General features: G+C 44.7%; 1 protein-coding gene across 4 annotated transcripts in view; it reads right to left on the bottom strand.

Moving 5' to 3' along the window:
• Positions 1–23,990, bottom strand: part of OSGEPL1 (O-sialoglycoprotein endopeptidase like 1) — a 243,697-nt gene that overhangs the window by 15,463 nt on the left and 204,244 nt on the right. For all 4 annotated transcript variants that reach the window (XM_085648811.1, XM_085648813.1, XM_085648814.1 and 1 more), the window contains one exon: positions 21,035–21,183. In XM_085648811.1, coding sequence (XP_085504937.1) covers positions 21,035–21,183 — 149 coding nt within the window. The remainder of the gene's footprint in view (positions 1–21,034; positions 21,184–23,990) is intronic.

Here is a 23,990-nt window from a genome sequence, read left to right as displayed (position 1 = left end):
TTTTTTCTGACCTGTTGTTGGGGGTTTTATGACTCTGGGAGCTCATTCACTGCTGATCGATGCTAAAGTGCATGTGGTCTCTCTTGTAAACTTGCTAAGATTGTACTACACCTGTTTGGCATATTTAATTTACCTCTAAGTCCCTTGTACAGCAGTATCCCATATACCCAGGGCCTGCAAATTAAATGCTACTAGTGGGCTTGCAGCGCTGCTTGCGCCACCCACCAAAGTAGCCTTTAAAACCTGTCTTAGGTCTCTGCCACTGCAGGGCCTGCACGCACAGTTTACTGCCGCCATGATGTGGCATATAAAGTGGTTGCCACGTCTGCAACTCTCCTTTTACTACATATAACACCCCTAAGGTAGGCCCTAGCTGGCCTCATTGGTAGGATGCAGTGTAGAAATAAGGTTGGACATGTGCCTTAACTGAGTGGCATGTCCTGGTAGTGATAAACAGCCTATTTTGGTTTCTTACTGATGTGAGGTTGCCCTCTCATTTTTGGCATTGGGGATTCCCTGATATGTACTTCAGTGGTAATTTCTGATCTGAGAGGGGTAGCGTGACCATGATTGGTATGTTTTGAATAGTAGTGATAAATCCTGCTTATTGATGAAAGCAGATTTATTATTACTATTTTAGAAATGCCACTTTTAGAAGTGGGCATTTCTGTGTGCTTATGTGTCTTTGTGCCTCTGCTGGTTTGTGAATTGACTGTCCGATTTTGGAGTGACAGAGACAGGGGATGTGAATTCTCTTCAGACAACCACTGAGGGGAGGGGGTGTTGAGGTGTGACCGACCTTTCCTGGATGAGACAGGGCTGAGCTGAATAGACCTGGGCTGCATTTAGAGTAGTGGGAAGAGATTTATCTGCACCTGAATAGGCCTGGTTTGCCCTGAACAATGCTGTCTCCACTTCCTGCCAGGAAAATACACCAGTGAGGACAGAAATGGTTTAGACTAGGCTCAGAGCCCTCTGACACCAGAGAACAAAGACTTTGGGACTTTAAGTAACGGGGCAGTGAACCATGTCAAAAAGAAGACACTGCGTTGACTGGCAACCAGATGCTGCTTGTTCCATATACCGCCACAGAGGATTGCTGGGCTACCAGGGAACAGCCATATGGACTTTGTCTTTGTGGGCCGGCCTGAGCCTGCCTCCTGCATGGGGCCAGAGTTACCTCCCAGGGCTTTTTTGCGTGCCCTGGCTGCTGGCCTGTTGCTTCCTTTTGCTTTTGGGAAAACTGTGTGTGGGAGCGCTTTGTGGCCTGCGAGTTCTGGAGCTTTTCTGAGAATCGCCGAGGGCTTTATCCACTGGAAAGCCCTTGCATTCGCTTGTACCCTGCTGGAACTGGCGCACTGCCATGGGTCCCATGGCAATGCAGGAGCCGCAACCCGTATCCCCGGCCAGGGAACAAAACTGGAAGGAAGACTACATGCCGCAGCCACACCCCTCTGCAAAAGCCTGCTCCACTGAGCAAAGGCTGCGCCCGGTCTTAGAGGCCGTTTGAGATCTGGAGAGGATCGGGGAGTCCAGCCCCACTTCCCCGACCGAAGTAGGGGCATTGCAGGAAAGCTATAGAAGGGAGCGCTGCTTCTGTCCTTGAGCCTGCAGCAGTGGTGGGCAGAGTGTGGGAACCTGGCGAGGACTTCCCTGCAACCCAGAGGTGGTTGCCCTTCGTCCTCCAAACAGCGGCCCGCGGGACACGCAGAGAGGTCAGAGTCGCCGACTAGCTGGTTGCAACAGCACCAGGCGTTTATTGGCAGCTGCCCTTTTTGGCGTTGGGAGACTCAGTGAGGGTTTCCCACCTAGAAGTACCAGTGTGTGTGCCCCACCCCCTTGATGCCTGCATATCGGGGGGGGCATGAGATCGTGTTGAAGTGAATGGGGTGAGACCTCGACAGAGGCCCCCGCTTTTCAGACAAAAGAAGGAGTAGTATTAGAGGCTACTGAGGAGGGAACCATCCAGAATTGTCGCATTCCCCTGTTTGCGGGCACATGGCCTACAAGCCTACGGGGAGGACACCATGACACCAGGTACCCTCATAGGGCTTACGAGGGGGAACTGCGCTTACTCTGGTTCTCACATATGTTAGTGTGTACACGGGCAATGTGCATGTGCTGTGCCCTGCTGTAAGCTTGCATACTGCTGATTAGGTTCAGTGCTGGTCTTTATGCATTAGGTTTCTATGCTATTTTATAATGTGTGCACTGTAAGAGCGTGTTTCACTATAGTGCACTGCTGAGGTTGTTTATGCCAGTGTTATACTAGGTGCGATCCTACCGGTAGTTACTGGTTATCCTGACATATGTTATGAACATGGCCTGATTGGCACAGTGATTTATGTGATTCTGTGTGATGTCATGACAAGTGCCTAGTGCCACAGTGATATATGTGATTGTGATCTAATGTGTTTTTATGAATAATACAAAGAATATTTGTATATAACCTTGTGTGGAGTCTCTTTTGTGGTGTGCCTTGGGTGTCACTGTTGTGTGAGTGTGTTGCGCAAACGCTTTACACATTGAATCTGGGATAAACCTGACTGCTCTGCCAGGCTACCAAAGGGGTGAGCAGAGGTTATCTTCAGTGTGTAACTCCCTTGCCCCGACTAGAGTGGTGGGTTCTGCCTGGCTTAGGTGCATACCTTAGCCAACCAGAAACCCCATTTCTAACAGTTAGTTTTAGATGGCTTTGTAGCAACCATTTTATTAACTGCTTGTAGGTAAGTCCTGATATCCCAAGGTCAGAAGGGCTTTCCAGTTTATAAATAATGTGTGTGTCATCAACGTAGTTGTAACAGGTGAGTTTGAGGGCTATAAACTGAGGGAGTTGTGCGAAGTTTGAATAAAAGAACTGGAATTGAAATCTTGGGAACACCTCCCTTCTATTGGATTGGTGGCAATAGGTATAGAGACAGGGACACAATTTCAGCTCTGACTGTGAGGTATGAAAGAATCCTCACTAGAGGTGTACTGGGTATCCTTTCTACTTGTATCATTTACTCTTCTGAATAGGGGCTAGCTGTGCACAGTGTCAACAGCTGCTGAGAGGACCGGTAAGTTGAGGGTGGCCACTGCGATGGAGTCCATACAGTCTTGAGGTCATCTCAGATTTCGAGCCTCTACCAGATCATAAACCTGTTTGTTGGTAACCAAAGAAGGAGTCTGATATCTGAATGAATACTGCTTTTTCTAGTAGTTCACCCAGAAAAATAAAGTTGATTCTTTTAAGTCAGGAGAGGTTGAATCTATGCATCATTCTTTCGATACAGGCCTACAATGGGTTGGGTCATTGGGGGCTATTTCTTGCTTCTTCAGGATTGGCATACAATGTTTGAATACCACTGAGGAATTCTCTGAGTGATGGGGATGTGTTGATTACTGCTCTGTCAAAAATCAACAATGTGCTATGGCTCAGATGTGGCCTCTGGAATGTTCTTGAATATTTGAAGGGGACCAAGAACGAGAAGTGATCCAGCAATGTTAATTGTCATCATTAGCATCATTGCTTGTTTACAGATCAAATGTTTGTTAAGTATATTTGAGGATGTGACTCCCAGCTTCTAACAGCATTGAAAGATACACCACAGAACACAGTTTACTTTATCTGTCCATAAATAAGCTGAAGTGTTGAATTCAATACAACGTAGACCCCAGAGATACTGAGTGTATTGGTCTGTACAGTTCCGGTCACTGAGACAAGCTGATTCTTTTATATCAGGAGAGGTGGATTCTATGTCTCATTAATTCAGGTGTTTATTATGATAGGCCCTTCCATGGATGCCTGTGCAGCACAACAAGACCTCAAGGAGCAGATGATTAATGGAGGAGGAATTGCTGTCTTAAATCCCCCCAGGATACTGGAGGTGTAGGAAAGAACAGACAATGTTTGTCCACACACTGTGAGCGGAAACCCAACTGGCCACAGGCGTGGCCCGATGAAGAGTCACAGGAGCTCAGATTACCATGAGCAAACCTCATGGGATGACATTCTCTGCCACAAGTCACAAATCCTCCAGTGGAAGTCTGTGCAAGTGCCTATAAACTGAGAATGCATAGAAGAAACAAATCAGTGGCAATCGTTAAGTTTGAGATGGAGTCCTGTCATAGAAGGGATACAACACACAGTAAATAAAGATGCTGTGTCACAGACTGCAAACTGCTGTATGACACACAACAGCAATTTGTTCTTGTGTGCGACTTATTTGAGGAAAAAATGGAGAAGAAATATGCCATAGGCCAGCTGCACATGTATGCTGTAGGCCACATGTATTTTCTGCCTTTGCTTAGCCTCCGCCAAATCTTTGCAGCTCCATATGCCACCCCTATGCTCTCAGTAATGAGAAAAGGATAGACAAAGTGGATTCCAGATATCAATCTCAAATCTTCCACCAATGACTACACTTGTATAGTGGTGATGCACTATGTTGGCACCTCATATGGGTAAAAAATGGGAAAAAGGTAACAGTGTACAAGTTAGCTTTTGATTGGTGAGGATTCTTTATGCGGACAGTCCCTTTTGTTAGGTTCTCAAAATCAAGGTAATACTGAATGAGGAAACGTCATGGAAACACAAATCAAATATATAATAATTAACCACTCCAGCCACCAAGGTTTTATTTTGATACAACAAATAGAGATAGCGAGTACATAGGTATGGCATACAGTTCATAAAGTCTCTCTAGAAACAGCGTAACCCTACAGAAACACAGCAGTAACATAACAGTAAATGTAACTCAACGAGTGAGCGAGCACAGCAATCAGACAGTCCTACAATAGATCTAACATTGCCAGCGACCTGTGTCTCCTCCTCACTTGTACTCTTATATAGAAGGTCTAAAAGACTTCAAAGTCTTGCCACTCTCTTAGTGCCCAAGCTACTAAAGCCCTGAAAATCCCTAGCACAATCTTGCTCTAATTATGTCCCCTCCGCTAAGGGCCAGTAATCTTCTGATTGTACCCCAGCCACTAAGGTCTAGTAACACTACTGCGGCCCTATGCATTCCTTTACACGCCATTCCCCAAGCTACAATCTTCCATTGGCGCCATGTTAGTCGGGGAGTAGGAAGAATGCCAGCCAGGTATTTTCTGACTTGCCAGCAGATAAGTGAAATCAGTCTTACCTACCAAATTTAATCTTTGAAGGTTTGGCAAATAAACAATACCCAGCCAGCTTAAAGCCCTGGCTGCAGCTGCTGCACATATCTTAATTTTAGGGTGAAAATTAAAGAGTTACAAGAGGAAACTGTATCACTGACCATAGATCATTTTTTTAAATTTTTTTTATAATTCTTTTTATTGAAAAAGGCATGTAAACAATCGAAGCACCACAATGTTCAAAAGGTCTGTGAAGCACATTAATACAGCAGCAATATCTCATGGCACAGTACATTACAAATATCGTCAAAAGTCACAAATTATACCATTACAGCAGCACCCTCCTCCCCGCTCCCAGGTGGTTCACATATATCCCCCCGAAAAGTGTTCCATGACCCCCATATTTGTGACCATTTTGTCGGGCACCCCCTAGAGACATAGATAGGCATCTCCGACACCATACACCAGTCCATGAATTTGTCCCAGTCGCCAATTTTGGGTGGGTTCGGGGCCCTCCAAAGACATGCAATATTACGCTTGGCCACCATGAAGCCCAGAGCCACCCAAATTCTCTTTAGCACTGAGGTCCGTGGAGTCCTAGATGTTCAACAATATCAGTTTGATGTTACATGGTATCTGCTGTCCCAGGGGAGACGACTTTTGGGATAGCTGCGAGCAAAGCATGTCTGATTTGGAGATACCTAAACTGTTCGAAATCTGCCATTTCATATTCTTGCTGCAAGTGGGAGAATGGTATGACCTCGCCCGATTTCCATAGATCCCCAATTCTGGAGATGCCAATGGTTTCCCATTTGTCGAATCCCCGGGACTGCGATAATCGACCCAACCGGTCACAGTGCCAGAGCGGTGAGGCCCTGGTGAGTTTACCCTCCCAACCCAGACTCCTGGTGGCGTCTTTCCACACGTGCACGGCATGTTTAGTAGGGCCGGACAGGACGGATATTGGAGATTTACTATACGCCGCCCCCTCAAAGCCGCCACCTGGGAGGAGCCAACGGTCCATCCGGAAGGCCGGGTCATCGTGACGCCTGTACCGGCATTGATTGATGGCAACCAGCTGTGAAGCCCAGTAGTATCGTTTCATATCAGGAAGGCCAATACTGCCGTCGAACCACCCCAACGTGAGTTTCCGCGTGGCAATGCGGGGGGGGGGGTTTCCCCTCCCAAAGCAATTCCCACACCAAAGACTCTATTGCCTTGAAATACGATGCTGCTACCGGAATTGGCGTATTTTGTAGCGCATATAAAAGTCGGGGAAGGGACATCATCTTAAATAGTGCTGCACGCCCCAGGAGCGTTGGAGGGAGTGATTTCCAGTGCTGGACATCTGATTTAAGGCGCGTGAGAGGAGGCCGGAGGTTTGTCTCATGGAATCGAAACAGGTCTTTGGATACCCAGATATTTGAACCCCACCACGGCCTCGGTCAATTGACAGTCCCGGGGAAGTCGGGGCTTTTTATCCATGGAGGACGTAGAGCACAGATTTGGACCAGTTGATCCTGTATCCTGCGAATCTACCAAAGATAAGAAATATGTCCATCACCACAGCGATTTCGTCGGGGAGGCAAGATAAAGCAGGATGTCATCCGCATACAAGGATATACGGTCCTCCAAGCCGTGAGCCCATCGCAGGCTCCTGATAGTCGGGTCCCAACGGATCCACGCCGCCAGGGGCTCCAAGGCCAAAGCAAAGAGGAGCAGCGATAGGGAACATCCCTGCCTGGTGCCCCGTCCCAAAGGAAAAACAGGGGACTAACGATTATTGACGACCACCTGCGCCAACGGTTGGCAATATAGAAGGCGCACCCAATTAATACATTCCGAGTCAAAGCCTAGTTTACAGAGCACTGCGAACATGTAGGGCCATTCTATGGTATCGAAGGCTGATGCAGCATCAAGGGATACCACCACGTCGTCCTCTCTGAGAGTATCCGCTCTACAAAGTACTCCATATAGTCAGCGGAGATTAAGAGATGTGTTTCTTGCCGGCATAAACCCGGACTGATCCGGGTGGATCAGGGTGGGAAGGACCTGCAACAGACGAGTGACGAGGACTTTCACAAGGATTTTAGCCTAGCAATTTAGTAACGAGGCCTGTACGAAGAACACTGATCTGCAGGTTTGCCCGGTTTGTGAATGACGATGACGGTGGCCAGTCTATGGTCTTCAGGAAGGATTCCAATCTCTTTACTCTCCCGAAACATTTCAGTGAGATAAGGGGCATTGATATTCGCCGTCAGCTTAAATAGTTCTATGGGGATCCCGTTGGGACCCGATGCTTTCCCTCCCCGCAAGTCATGGATGGCCTGTTGCACTTTGGACACAGTTAGGTCACGCTCCAGATCGGAGCTGTCCTCCGCAGTAAGAGTCGGCATGTCAACGTCGCGGAGTAGAGATAAAGCATCCTCCTCCGATTAGATCGTGCTGGAAGTATATAAGGAGCGGTAGTGTTGCCCAAATGCGTCCACAATGTCTTGTGGTGCGGTAATTCGCGAATGTTGGTCGGTGTCAATCTTCACCACCACTCGCCTCACCCCCTCTCTACGATCCAACCAATGCCAGCAATTTGCCTGCTTTATCGCCTACATCATAGATCCTGCTGAGGGTCGCCCTGTATTGAGCCCTAGCCGCGTCATTGGCCAGGTCAGAAGATTCTTTCACCTTAGTTCGGAGCCTATGACATGATTCTTCCGAATCCTGCGTTTGAACTTCACATTCCAAAGCCAGGATCTCCCCCTCTAAGCGCACTATGTCCGCATCTTTTTCCTTGCGCTGCCCAGCGCTACCCCCGAATGACGGTTTTGTAGGCTTCCCAAAGGGAAACGGACGAGCTGACGGAACCCTGATTCGTCTGATAGTAGAGGTCAGTTTCGCCCAATATTTTGTCCCTAACTGAGGGAATAATGAGATACCAGGGGTTGAGCTGTGCCACTCGGCCAACCGTGGGCTCCCCCACTTCCACCCTGCACAGCACAGGTGAATGATCCGAAATTCCCCTAGCCTAGTGTTGAATCTCTTTGACATTATGGATCTGATTCGTAAGTGTGAGTACATTGTCGATTCATGACATGCTACCATGGGGCCCCGAGAGATGCTTGTACTGAAGCTCGCTAGGATGTAGGTACCGCCAAAGATCCACCAGGCCCATAGCCCCCAGAAAGCTATGTATGCGTTTGCGTGATGTCTGCAGGTCTTTCCGGGTCCAGCGATCCAGGGAATCAGAAACAATAGAGTTAAAGTCTCCCCCAACCAACAATCTCCAGTCCGGTAGGTTCAGGAGAAGATCACCCAGGTCAATAAATGCCCGTGTGTGTAGGCCCGGCGGGACATACACCGATACCAGATTGAGGGTAGCCCCCTCCCATACCCCGGACACTGCCACGAACCTGCCCAGGGGGTCCGTGTGGACCTTGTTAACAGTCAAGGGGAAGGACTTGCGAACTAAGATGCCCACCCCACGAGAACCAGAACCAAAGGCAGAATGAGCAGCCATCTGGAATCCCCACAGAGACAGGACCTTACAACCGTTACCCAGCAGATGGGTATCCTGTATAAGGAGGACATCAGGTAAATGCCGCTTCAGGAACTGGAGAACCACCCCTCTTTTGATTTTATCGCCCAGCCCTTTCACATTCCAGGATAACAGGGTGAGTTTCTGTCTATTCATGATGCCCGGTGTCGTAGATATAGGGTACCCCCCTGAAGAGCACATCAAGGGGGAGAAAGGGGAGGATGTCCTTGCAATCATGAATACTAATGCCAATGAGACCGCCAAAAGTGCCTTGGCAGCCGAGTCTTTCTCACTAGACCACTCAAAAGTGACATGCCAAAACAGAAGAAACACAAAAAACAACCCCCAACACCGGTCCCTTCCCACCCGCCCAACTACCCCAATATGCACCCCTTCATCCCCCCCACCCTGCCTCCCTGCTCGGCGGTAACAAAACCTCCCGCCTCCCAAACTAGCAGAGTGCCTATCGCCCACCCTTCCAAAAACTTACGGGTTCGTGTAGCCGAACCAAGCTCTCGTCACTGAACAATTTGCTTCACTGTGAGGCCTACCATGTCTACGCTAAGAGCCTCAGCGAGGGCCCAAGATAATCCCCATACTGCCCAATGAATGGGCAGGGGAACACGCAAGGTTAAGGAAAGAGAGTCGACAAAGTCATACCCGACATTCAAACCCCGGGCAACAAAAGTCTATCGTAGTTGATGGGAGCAGCAGCCTCCCCACAATCCCCCGTCCATCCGAACACATTTCACTTCTCCCAAGAAAAGGGATACTGGTCGTTCATTCAACACACATTCAGCCGGGCTGAGCCCACCATTTTAGGAAAGGGTTGCAATCTCAACAATCACAATAATTGCCTATCGCAATTACACCAAAAAACAGCAACCACGGCACAGGATACAGTCTACAACCCCCAATAGTCCAAGCGGGGAACAGCAAAATTTGGGGAGGTCAATCCGGTCTAACCATACATGGCAACAAAGGAACAAAGACTGGCCTTTATAACAGAGTAACATCTATCCCCACCACCCACCAGCCAAACGGACCGATCCTGCACCCCCAGGGAAAAACATACAGACCAGTCATACGGCACCGCCCGCTGCTTCACTCAAGTCCTGCGGCGGTGAGCCACCACCTGAAGCTTGGGCGTCGCTGTCCATCCTCACACCACGGCCCTGGTTGTTACGGCGGCCCACCGTGCGCCATCGCTCGAGCCAATACCAGGTCTCCTCCGGGGTGGTGAAAAACCATTTTTTTCTACCCTCCGATTCCACTCTCAACTTGGCCGGGAACATCATCGCATATTTCAAGTCTTTGTCACGGAGTGCCTTTTTAACTTCCAAGAAGCTCCGCAGCTGCCTTTGTACCTTGAGGGTGAAGTCCGCGAAGAAAGTGATGCGACTATTTTGGAATTCCACTGGTGGGGTGGATCGAGCACACTGCAGGATAACATCTCTGTCACGGAAATTGAAGATCCGGGCAAGGAGCGGACGCGGGGGGGCCCCAGGTCTCGGCCGCCCACCCGGCACTCAGTGTGCCTATTCCACCGAGAAGAATTTGGAGAGTCCCCGCGGCTTGAGATGAGTAGTGATCAGCTCTTCCATGAAGAGATGCGCCGAAGGCCCCTCCGCTCGTTCCGGAACCCCAATTATGCGGACATTATTAAGCCTAGAGCGCCCTTCGTTGTCATCCAACTGCGCTTTGAGCTTCGCAGCGTGCGTCTGCAGGGCGTCCACCTTCCTTTGCAACTCTGACGTGTCATCCACCAGGGAGGTCACCTTAATTTCTACATCTTTGAGGTGCAAATTCATTGATCGCATGTCTTCTCTGATGAGGGACACTTCAGTGGACACCGTGTCAATGCGCGATTACAAGGACGTGCGAACGGTAGTGATGGCTTCCAGAATGTCCTGCCGTGTTTGTTCCTTTTGTTTCCCCCCGGACTCAGACTTGTCAGACACAGCCGCTCCTCCCCTGGGACTCGCACCCAGTCTCCCGTCCCAGGCGTATTTTGTTAGCGTGGCCTGAAGCGCTACCTTTGAACTGCGACTTCTTGCCATAATAGCAGCGAAACCCTCCGATGGAACTCACTGGTGGACCAGACCGTCTACCATACGTGGCAGGTGCAATTAGTGCACCAACGGCTACCTCGTGGCAAGAAGCGCCACAGGCTACCTTTGCGTGGAATCCACCAACGATTAATTAGCGCCAAGTGCGTGTTAGGGCCAGTCGGAAGATACTCCTCAGCTGCGCATAATAGTCCACAGTAGGGGAAAGAGGATCTGCACCACAGGAGCCGGACAGCAAGGGTCAATACTCTTCCTGGCAACAACCCCGAGGCCAGCAACACAGGCCACGAGTTGATAGTACTGGGCAGCCACAGGGGGCTTGTGCAGCCTCAGAGCCAGAAGATATGTATGTTGTGGGTTCAAAGCACTAATGGGTATTTCAAACCCTTACCTCCTTTGTGTAGTGCACTCTGGAACAGACGCATTATTACAGGACTCCTTTGGAGGAGTCGTAGCATTATGGCAGCTGTTCGGTACCTCCCTGGTACTTGGAGCCTCAAGATGCTGCCCAGACTGCACAGCGATCAGCCCGACCGCAAACACTGACTTTGACCGTCACAGGGCCACTCCCGCACTACGCTCTCCCCTCCTGTGCGGCGGGCAGCAACGGGCGCTGGAGCCAGATTCAGAGGCCGCCGGGCTCACCACCGGCGCGGCACACAGCACGTCCTCGCGCCGGGGACCGATGACACGCCCCCAGCGACCTGCGGTCTGCAGACGGCGACAGAAGCCGCCTACGGACCACCGCCGAAACCAGCCAGGATAAAACCCGCACGTTTTCTACAGTTCTGGGGCAGGAGGCAGTCTCTGCTAAGGTCGCGCGCGGGTCAGAGCAGTGCCAGCCGCCGGACCGTGCGGCCGCTCCGCGGCTCCGATGGCGTTGGTCTCGCTGCATGCGTTCCACGCCACCCCTCCAGTCACGGAAGGTAGCAATCGGCACCTCTTCCCTTCCGGTTGCAGTTACATCAAGGTAATCCCCAATTTGAGCTGAAAGTATGCGGATAGTCGACGGATTAATGGCTCGGTCGGCAGAGCCGACAAATCAGGCGACCATCTTGATGCTCGGCTTGGCCACGCCCTCGATCATAGATCATTTCTATTGTACTGTGCATTATTGCAGGGTTGTGAAGATTTCTCACCGCAAACTTCGTGATTTGTATAGGTTGTGAAATTTTATTTGCAACAATGAAATTCAGCTAATGAATCAATTTTAGCAGGTGAATTCTGTCACAAAATTGCTGCTGTGTGAAACTGTATAGCAGGACTTTTCTCATGCAGACGAAGTACTGGGAAAACTTAAAACATTCAATCAATGCAAAGTGTAAACCATGTCACTTTAGCAAAACATCATAGAGAAATTTTAAATTCCCAAACCCCTAAAATGTTGTGACTTATTTTATTTTACTTTCCTTCACATTAATAAAGTTTGGTACTGATCATACCGCAGCTTTCAAGCAGCCAATGCCATAACACTGAAAAGTCTAAGCATGTAGAGAAGTGAGCATTCCTATTGAAAGTTCTGAAAGTCTAAAAGGCCATTGCACAAAAAGCCGGGGGCGTTACTGCCAATGGTGATTTGATTTGAGATTTACAAAGCGCAGCAGTCACCCAAAGGCATCAAGGCACTAGAGACCAGCCGTCCATACCCAGGAAAATAGAAAGAGACAGAAACTCCAGCTAGATGCCTGACCGTGAAAAGCCAGGTTTTCAGAGCTTTTCTGAAGGGGAGAAGAAGGGGGATAGATCCGAGAGCAAGGGGTAGGGAATTCCAGAGCTTGCTTGCTGCCACCGCGAATGCTTTATCCCCCCAATTCTTCTTCTTGGTTCGTGGTAAAACCAGTTGCATTTGGAGTGAAGAACGCAAGGGTCTGCTGGGAGAGTGCCAATTGAACATAGTCTTCAACCTTGACGGGTAGGAAGCATGCAGCGATTTATGAACCATACAAAGTGATTTGAAGCTAATGAATTGTTCAATTGGGAGTCAATGCAGGAACTGCAGTCCCTTCCTGACAGATTGTTTCCTGGGAATGTCCAGAATGAGTCTTGCCAATGCGTTCTGCAGTACCAGGAGTTTGGACTGCATACTCTTATTGGCGGCCAAGTATAATGCATTACAGTTATTAAGTCTGGACATTACCAAGGCCAGTGCTACCTGTATCCGAGCTGGTCGTTGGATAAAAGGGAAGATTTTCTTTAACATCCTTATGAGCCAGGAGCATGTCGAGATGGTATGGTTCATTTGGATATTAAAGTGATGTTCAATATCCATCAGGACTTCAAGGTTCTTAAGCCTTTTTGCTCGGGGTAGGACAGCATTCCAAGGATTTAGGACAGCAGCTACTATCCCACTTGGTGGAACTGGTGGCACTGTAGTGTGAGGCGCCCTCTGCATCTTAAGTATATCAGTTTACCTGCTCAACAGGGGCATAGCGGAACACTTATCATTGCTTACATTGAGGCACTTGCGACTGATATGTTCTCTAGATTTCGTTTAATATTCTAGACCCCTTGTCAGTCAATGTGCCAACTCAAGACAGAAATTCACTTGTACTACAACCACACCACAACCCATTGAGCAATATTTGAGTGGGATATGTTGGAACCCCAAAACATTCTTTCATTAAGGATTAACATACCCATGATAATGAGGGATATATTTTAAAGATTTATTTAAATTCAAAATCCTGTTCTAGTGCATATAACGTTGAGTGGTGTCCCCCTTATAGCACAGCCCGTGTGGGCAACAATGTTGCAAAATTTTGATCAACGTCGAAGTCGTCGTTTGATACTGAAATGTTTATTGATGATTATTCATCTGTGTTTAAATCTTCATTTTAATCATGAGATTCTTGATTTGCAAAAGTAAAAATAATTCAATAGAACCAAGAGTATATGATGTAATCCTCAATGCATTTCGGGTATAATTTTACCCTTCATCAGGAGGAATCCTGTAAAGACATGATAAATATGAGAGATGTAGCGACGTATTCAACTAAATAATAATCACAAAAACTTAGTGAAAATATAGGTGCCTAAAACACCTGAAACCAGAAACAACGAATGTGAAAAGCAGTGACCAGAAGAATCATGCGACGTAGCGACGTATTCAACTAAATGATAATCACAAAAAATTTGTGAAAATATCGGTGCCTAAAACACCTGAACCCAGAAAACAACGAATGTGAAAAGCAGTGATCAGAAGAATCATGCAAACCATGATAGCGCAAGGGTGTGAGGCGGTCAAATGAAAAGATTGTGTGTTAAGCGCCGATTGTATGAAACAACATCCCAAAGAAAATGTGTAAACTCGCCATAAGGAACGTGCCGGGATTACATAGTGCACGAGATAACAGGAAAGGTGTGCGAAGTTAAAGACTCAGTGACTAACAATAAATCCCCGTATATAATTATATGCCCTTGGGGCAATGTGAGTAGAAATATAGTCCTGACAACCCGTGATACGACGTACCTTGGTGAAAAGTTAACAAAAAAATCAGCGTTTCCCCGCGAGCAGGAACACTCAACGTGTCTTCGTGAAACGAACCTCAGAAGGCGTGATTAGTTGTGGTGATCGAAAGTTAAAAGGGAATTACTAATATAGACGACCGACATGGCGGCCATGTTGGACTGGGAAAGTAGTGTCAATAAAAAGCATTCAACAAATTATGAGCGATGGTGTAAAAAATCACGAATAATGGAGACAACCAGTGTATGTGTTTACATGCGTTAAGCAAAACATAAAATGAGACTCAGGTCAAAACATAGAGATAAGAATGAGATGTGGAAAAAGAAATAAGACTGAAGTTGAAATGAAATGTGGGAACTATGAATAAACTAAGACAGAAGTTAAGGTAGGAACTGAGAATAAAGCGTGATAAAGGTCAAAACTGTGTTAAAAAGATAAATGAGAAGGAAGGAGTAATGTAAGAAGAATGAGCAGGATTAGAAAATAGAATGTAAGTGAATGTAAGGGAAACAGGAGCAAGGCACAAAGAACATTGATTACAAAAATTACAAAAAGCAGCTGAGTTCAACGCGGTCATTGAGTCCATGTGGCACCAACGAGTTCATTTTATAAATCCATGCTGTCTCTCTCTGGAGTAGAAATTTTCGATTGTCTCTGCCATCTTTTATTGGTACGATTTCACATATCAAAAATCTCAATTGGCTGATGTTATGGTTCTTGTCTTGAAAATGTGCTGCTACTGTGGATTTCAAATTCTTATTACGAATATTGCTCTTATGTTCGTTTAAACTAACCTTGATTTTCCTCTCTGTTTTGCCAATGTAGGCAAGGCCACACGGGCACATGAGCATGTATACCAGATTTTTGGAATCGCAGGTAGCAGTGACATGTAGTTTGATTTTGAACCCATGTGTGGGATGTTGAGTGAAGTTTCCTTTAATGATATTGTTGCAATTGCCACAATTGTGGCAGGGTACAGTACCTTTGTATGGTGAAACAGAATCAAAAGTGCAGCTAGACCTCAAAAATTCCATTAAGTTCTTGCTTCTTTCATACGCAAAAAGTGGTCTGTCCACAAAAACATCTTTAAAATCAGGTTCAACCTGTAACATGGGCCAGTGTTTCAAGACGGCCTTCTTGATGCTAAAGCTTTCAGTGGAGAATTTGGTGACCATGACAGATCTGGATGATGATTTACTGCTGTTTATGGTGTTCAACAATTGTGATCTGGATTTGACAGAAGCTCGTTTAATGGAAGTTACCAGTGTATCTTTTGGACATCCACGGTCAATAAAATGGTTCTCCATAATGGAAATTTGTTGCTCCAATTGAGAGGGTTCTGAAATGATTCTCTTGATTCTTAGGAATTGTGAGTACGGTAGATGATTTTTGAGAGATGGTTGATGGAAGCTAGAGAAATGTAGTAAATTGTTTCTGTCTGTGTCTTTCCTGTATAAATTCGTTTCAATCCGATCATCCTTGATATACAACAATACATCCAAGTAGTTGATTTCAGTTTTGCAAATGTTGAAGGTGAACTTCAAACATTCATCAATTTTGTTGAGTAGGTCGATTGCATCAATTAGCAGTTGTTCAGAACCTTTCCAAATCAAAAAAATGTCATCAATGTAACGTAAAAATAACAGTGAGTGTGATTTCCATGGATCCGTATTAATGATGTGATCAAGTTCAAACTTGAGCATGAACAATTGTGCGTAGCTGGGAGCTGCACAATTGCCCATAGATGTACCGTTAAGTTGCAAGTAGAATTGGTTGTTATAGCAATAGTAACTGTGATACAAAGTAAAATAAAGTAATTCAAGTAACAGTATTTTGTGATCTTCAGGTGTTGGTGACTGTAAAAGAAAAAATTCAATGGCTTCCATGCCGAGATTGTGTGGAATGGAGGTATACAACGATGTCACATCGATGGTATAAAAATAAAAATCTGTATCCCATTCATGAATAATGTTCAAAAAGTGAGTGGTGTCCCTGATGTAGGTGGACATTTTCTGTACCAATGGTTGGAGATGTCTGTCAAGGTATTTACCTACGGGTTCATGGAGAGAACCCCGGGTGGAAACAATCGGTCTCATGGGTGGATCAGTGAGATTTTTGTGAATCTTCGGCAGCATTCTTAAAGTGGGACAGATCGGAAAATTTTGGGTAAAAAATCTTTGTTCTTTCCTCCCAATGGTGCCCAAACGGACAGCTTTGTCCACGATGTTGTGTAGTGTCAATTGTATTTGAGATGTGGGATCTGAATCGAGTAAGGAATAGGTTGTAAGATCTTGCACATGTTCACCCAATTTCAATTTGTAAAGAGACGAGTCCATTATAACCAGGGCGCCCCCTTTGTCAGCGTTAAGAAATACGATATCTGAATTGTCTGCCAGCTTTTTTAGTAGTGCTTTATCTTTGATTGTCAAGTTCCGTTGAGATATTTTGTGTTGTTTAAAGATCCTCTGTAAGTCGCGTTTGACCAGTGTTTCAAAGGTGTCAAGAACTTTGTGGCTAACGGAAGCCATGTAGGTACTTTTAGATTTCAAACCTGCCAAGCTGTTTTCAGGTTGCTGATAAGGTTCAGACAGTCCTGGTTTAGAGGACGTCTCCTCTTCAGCACGCCTCAATTTTTCAAATCATCCAAGTAACTTTTGGTGTGCGTGGTTTCACACATAGTTCTAGTGCATATAACTACATATAACTACAATAAAGACGAAAGACAACAAAATGGCAGCAATGTTTTCCAAAAGCGTAAATAAAAGGAAGAACTCCAACATAATTTGTGTTATATACTTATAGCAATTCTACCCACATTCTGCTACTACTAAGTGCTAAGTGGTTCGCACTATATATCTGTTTGAACTATGCAACGTGTGTTGAATAAAAAACCAAGGCCTGCTATTCTCGTCGTGCGAGGTCAGCTGCAATGATAAATTCTGAGAGTGGAGGCTATATGCCTCCCTTCCCGGTAGCCTTCAGTTAAAACTGGTGATATGATTCTGCATGCCCTGTCCTATTGTTGGCTGGTGTGAAGGTGCCCTCTAGCCCCTCGCTGTTTGTGCTCAGCTTTTGTAAAATTATTTCACTGTTAAGGAAACTCTTAAAATAAGCAATTAGCAAAGAGTGGCATGATGACCTTATACTTATTTTCATTCTGCAAGACTGTTCTTTTGAATAACAATAAATGAGGCACGTAGTTATCAACCTTCTAGAAACTTTCAATAACAATTTACGTAAAACAGAATAGCTAGCTGTTAGATAAAATACTGTGAATACATCAAAAAGTAGAGAAATAACAAACTATATGTTCTATATTAATAACATGTATTCACTTTTGATTGATTATTACATGTAACTCAAAAAGGGGAATATCTAAAAGAGAAAAATCGTAAGAATCATGTCAAAATCCTTGCTATGCCACTGCTATAAGACAAATCACCTTCTGTCAGATCTCAAATTTGAAACCAAGTTCCCATCCTGGTGCTTACAAAGTCCGTTACTGTCCCATTCTAAGATTTTAGTCTTCATATCGTCAATCAAGTAAGCCAACAGCAGAACCAAAGGATGAGAACTGGCTGCGTAAAGCTGAATACTTTAAAAGTAAAGCTCCAAAATACAATGAGCAAAAAAGGTTAATTTTACTACATCATTAATTATGAACCTGGAGCTAGCTGTATGCAGCCGCTAAATACCTGATTTAAAATGTAACTTGGTAGTTGGTACTGAATAACAACACGGGTTTAGGAAGGTATAAGGAATCACACTTTTGAAGGGAGGTGTTCAGGGCTTCTCTTCCAAATTACTGTTTGCAGTGGTCTGTATCACCGGTTTGAAACTGCAATTTTGGTCACAATCCATTGATAGGTTACCTCCGTATTTTGAGGAGTTGGTAACCTATTTGCACTGGGGAAGGGATCCACTTGGCACCCCTTTCCATTTGTGAATGTTATTAAAAAAGAGTTTGTTTAGGAGTGGGGCAGGGCCAATTCTAACTTTTTGTGACCCACTCTGAACTGTGAATGTGAAAACTGACGTAATAGTACATACCTCGGTTTGCAAAATCTCACTGGATTTGCAAAAAGTCAAGGTGCAATTTGTGAACGCCTTTTACAAATGCATTTTACGCACATCTGGCACCTAATTTTGAGAAGAATATTTCGTAGAACATACAACAGAAAGTTATGTTGGCTAATTGTCGAACTTAGCAAGATGGTACCAACAAAAGGACTTTATTCTACAACTTGCTGAGTAATATTATCAGATGATAGACAATGACCCTGTTGCTACTGTTGTTGATTAGTTCATCTCCAGGGAACTTATTGTAATGTCAAAACACCGGCTGTGAAACAACATTGCTCAAAATGTACATTGGAAAAGGACACACACTCTAATTTAGCATTTGTAAATTCAAGACTCAAAGGAGTTTTCTAAAACCATGCTGCTACCATAGAGCACGTTTCAATAGCAGAAATGAATGTTGGATTTAAGGCAATCACATATGGGATGAAGTACTCTCTGCTGTACATCTAGAATACTGCATTACGATTGTGTTCTGTGACCATACAGTGTAACTAGGGAGAAGTACCTTAATAACGTCATGGAACTCCGAGGTAACTTCAAATATTCTTTCAAAAGTACAACAGAATGTTTTGTGGGCCAGATGCATGAAGCATTTTGGCCCAAGTTTGCTATTGCCAAAATGCGTTTTGTGATATACAAACCTCAAATTGAGATTAGGTAAGTTACAAGTTACTTAATCACAATTTTGGTTTGAGACCCGTTACCAATATGGCATTTGGAAGAGACATGTTTAGGGCGTTCCTTCCAAATAGTAGTAGTATGTATTCATGTTTAGCAACCGAATTCCGGTTGCAAAACATTAATCTTTTATCAACTCCTCAAAGGAGGTGGTAAGCCATTTGCAGACCGGAAGGGGTCTCCAAGGGACCCTTTCGTATGTTGACCAAAATATTTTGTAAGAACCGACAAAGAAAGGTCTATAGGACCACTGCCTGCACATAAAAAATTAAACTTACACTTTATTTTTTTTTAAATGCATCCCATTTTCCGTAAATGGATTGCATTTAAAAAAAAAAAAGATTGCTTTATTTAAAAGCAATCACAGACATGGTGGTCTGCTGACCTCAATAGGCCACCATCCCTGTTACGGCTGTCATTTCTAATCTAATGGGTCTCACGTTGCAACCTACCTCATTATTAGTCATGAGGTAGGTCGATTTCCGATCCACTAGGAATCGCTAATTTAAAAATAAAAGTTGCATACATTAAGAATAGCGATTACCAAAGAGCAATTCGGAAAAACATCACTATTTGGAAATACCTATTTTACATGTTCGTACATCTAGCTATCTTTCCTTATAATACATCTTAATATTAGTAAATGTAGCATAACACTAAAAGTCTGCTTAAGTGGCAGTAATGCAGAACTAACAGGTCACTTTTTAAAATGTATGTATATTGTTAAAATGGAGTTGTCTTCTGTTTCTTCTTGAAAAGATTATTGGGCTTGACTTTTAGCTGCTTGAAAATGTTTACCTTTCTGGTTATTTTTTAATGAGTGTAGTGATTCCTAATGATTTTAATTGTAATTAATTGTGCAATAAATGTATCTATCAACAATACAGGGTATGTCATTCGTTATAATAATTAGTCGCACCATTATCCTTCCCCCAAAAATCCAAAATCCATGGCCTCTAGCTATTTCATAAAAACAAGAACAGAACAAGAAGGGAGAAATTAAACACACCAATATATAATTAGTAATGTATTCCAAAACCATTATATGCAATTTAATGTAAGTCACTTCCACAAACTAGCTATCATTCACAATGTGTGAGAACATGCAGACAGACTCCTTCTCTTGGATAATGACGTACTGCTGCGTGAAAAAGAAATATACTGCCACAAATAGCTCCTTACCGCTAATTACTGTTAATTCAAGGGAATACAGTTCAGAAGAGCTGAAAAGTTAATCCTTGTTTTGACACTCTAAATGGTAGCTGTAAATCTGTTCAGTGACTTGGCTTTCACGCTGATTGTTAGGCATGGTAGCAGGAACTGTGATGTTAATTTTCGCTTAAAATAACTTATTACAGCTGAGCCACGATTTCAGTTTCTTAATAAAGCCACTAGTGAGGTAACACCTAGACTGTAATAAGTAAATTAGAAACCGGTTTTAATACAAGAATTCCAAGCCGAAACCGGTTTTAATACAAGAATTCCAAGCCGACATTTATTATACTTTGTGGTAATAATTTTCAAGAATTTTCATTAAAGCTTTAATACAACATTTAATACAATGTTCAGGCTGTGCTTGCTTTAAAGCTTGTTTAGAAAAAGAAATTTTTCTTGGCAGTGACTGGTTGCGCTCAAGAACTCCGAGCCACGTGAAGCAACAATGCTAGGCCAGCCAATCAGAATAAGACTCGAACAGCTTTTGAAGGTACACATATGTGGAGTTAATAGTAAATCTAAAATTACCTTAATGTACTTACCTGCTCGATATTTTGGTTTTCAAAATGTTGGCCTCGATATTTTGCTAACATGATTATTCTGTAGTTGATATTTCGACATACAACCAAAAGAATTAAAGAAAGTTGTATGGGGTGTTTCGCCCTCATTTCATTATGTCGCCTAGCCTTGGGCTCAGTGACCAAAACTTGGATGTCGGGCATGGACCTCAGCAGGGTTTACTAATGTGACACCACAGCTGCAGCACTATAAATTGGCAGGACTCGTCTTTAAGGCTAGAGGTCAGAATACCATATAGTTGAGTAAGACTGATTTCCAAACATCGAATTTGTAATGTAATTATGTTGGGCAAAAATCACAAAACTAACTTACCAAGAAAGCGTCTCTTTGAGGTAGAAAGCCTTCCCGCTGGCAGAAGAGGATAGCCCGGTGGGTGCGTTTAAATATGTGCAGTGCTACTGTGTGCTGGACCGCAGCAGCAATGTCGGCTGCACAGGAGACAATCTGCCCCTCCTTCAGGCCTGCGGAGACAAGGATAACTTTCTTCGTTATCCACTGGAACACAGTTTAACAGCACGTATAATAACAAGCATTTGCAATGCAATAGGTCTCGCATTTGCGAGAGTTAGAGCTATTAGCGCTGTAAATGGCAATGTCGTTGACCCATGTGTATTTGTTTTGAGTGTTGTGGCTGGATTTGGTGAACTATAATTGTAATTGCATTTATATGTATCACTAACAAGATGAGCCTGCAGTGTGCTTAGAAAAGAAGGAAACAGGATGTGTTTGTTATTTTAAAGGGTGGAAGTGACACTGGCCAGACGGAGAAAAATCACTTGCCAAAAAGCTAAACATTCTGAAAACAAAAACAATTACAACAGCTTTTAAAATAAATCCACTTACTACCAGAGTGTTTTTAAAACAGCTGGTGGGGGGGGGCGATGCAGAGTTCTCCATCAATGTCAAGCTATGCTAATGATACTGGCAGGTATCCGATGCAGGGAACCGGTACAGCTGCAGTCAGCGGTGGCACATGGGGGAGCTGACGTAAACTCGCCGCGCCGGACAGGAGATGTGCACGCGTATGGTGCGAGCAGGAATTGTGCTAACGCCGCGAGCCGTACGCGTGCACATCTCCTGTCTTCCACACACGTGCACCCTCTCACAGCTGCCATCAAAGCAAGCACCCTCTAACGGCTGCCCATCCAAGCAAGCACCCTCTCACGGCTGCCAATCTGAGCATGCACCCTTTCACGGCTGCCCTTCCAAGCAAGCACCTTCTCACAGCTGCCCTTCCAAGTAAGCACCCTCTCACGGCTGTCCATCCAAGCAAGCACCCCCTCACGGCTGCCCTTTCAAGCAAGCACCCTCTCTCGGCTGGTCTTCCAAGCAAGCACCCTCTCACGGCTGTCCATCTGAGCATGCACCCTCTTGCAGCTGCCCATCCAAGCAAGCACCCTCTCACATCTGTCCATACAAGCATGCACCCTCTTATGGCTGTCCAGCCGAGCATGCTGTCCGGCACACACAAGAGGTACGAACCACTCGACAAATGCAATTACACTTATAATAAAGGCCAGAGCCATGGGAGACAAGCGTTGGCATAGCCAATAGGTCTCGCCTTTGGGACCTTATAAGTGTTTAGCCATGCAACAGTTGATGTTGTTGAACTAAGGATATTGTGTTGCATAACTAAATACTTATAAGGTCCCAAAAGTGAGACCTATTGGCTATGCCAATGCTTGTTTATAGGTACAGTCGAGGTACAGCTTTGAATATATCGTAAGACTCGTGAAATAACAAGCATTGGCAAAGACAATTGATCTAGCCATGGCAAATTGATGTAAAGGTTAATTTATTATATTTTTTATTGCAAGTATATGAAACTAAAAAAAAAATATGCCACCACTTAAATGTGGCTCCCATTCTTAGGCAATGCAAATTTAAAATGTAAAAACATTCACAGATCTGGCTATTTTACTATTGATTTGTTTTTAAATACCAGTCCTTTGGGTTGAGCCATGCATTGTATTATTATTATTTGTGAAGGAGGCAAGGATAAATCATCATCGCAGGCAGCCACAATGTTATAGTGTCACTTTATAACACCTACTTTAACAAGGACTGTCAATGCTACCCTGCTGAACATTCAGGTGTTCGTTGATTTTGCTTTCTATCGTTGTCTATGATGATTGAATGCCAGCAAATGTTGGAAAGGAATTTCTACAAAAGGAAACTCATTCCAAGATGGCCACTTTATAAGGATGAACTGGGCCGAACAACTGCCCTATGATGTAAGCTTTGGAGCACTAAATAAAATGTGAATGACATAACAACACACCAATGGATGAAGATGGCTGGCTGAATGCCCCAGAGGCAAGAATACTATATACATATAATTCAGTAAAAGCAGTTAAATCAAAAGGTCCTGGCTAACGCCAAACCTAAATAGGAAATGTCAAGCATGCATCTTCTGGGCAACGCATTGAGAGTCTTCTAGGTTCGTAGAAATGGTCACGTATCTCCAGAGGCAGTTCCATATGCCAGATTGTACAGGTAGTCTAGACATTCTACAGCAAATTATGCAGACAGAGGGAGAAAAAAATGGAGATCATATAAAACTCTTCTAGTGGACCAGGCCAAGCACCAGGGCAAATAGAAGAAATTGAACAGAGCACGGAAAGTCCACAAAGTCCATTGAGCGAGTAACGATACAGTAGCAATGGAGACGCAGCAAGACATCACAATGGGCCTCCTTGTATAGTGCATAAAGAGGGACATTATATAATTTTAAAAAGTGTTTCAGCCATCTTGGATTGGGAAGAGAATGTAACAAAATAGTTTACAGGTGCAGTTTTGAATTCATTTGTAGCTCCATGGAAATTATTTAATTGATTCAGGAAATTGGAGCTACTGCAGTCAGTTGAAATAATCTGGCAAATTTTTGGCACAAAGCTGCCCTGCATGTGCTGTTATTCTGAAGCCGACTTATCAAGGGAATCACCCAATATTCCCCCATTCGGTCGGGAAAACCATCATCACTGTGTTGTTAAAACGAATTAATAATTAGGGGAACAAATTGAACCAGGGCAAAGAAATAACCTCATAACCTCGGCTGGGAGATTGGTAAGTGTTAGAGCGGCGAAAGAAATGTTAGCTTGACCGCAGCTGTTAGAAAGGTCTTTGCTCTGGCCTGTCAGTTTAAAAAAGGCACAGAGCGAACGAGGAGCACAGGCAGAATAAGGAGAACGCCAGCCACCCGAAGAGGATACAGTGGCAACTGAAGTTGTATGGTGCTAAGGCGCTAAACTGCAGTCTCTTTCAAAGG

This window comes from Triturus cristatus, chromosome 3_2 (assembly GCF_964204655.1).
Source record: "Triturus cristatus chromosome 3_2, aTriCri1.1, whole genome shotgun sequence".
Classification (NCBI taxonomy): domain Eukaryota; kingdom Metazoa; phylum Chordata; class Amphibia; order Caudata; family Salamandridae; genus Triturus; species Triturus cristatus.
This window is presented reverse-complemented; position numbering and strand designations above follow the sequence as displayed.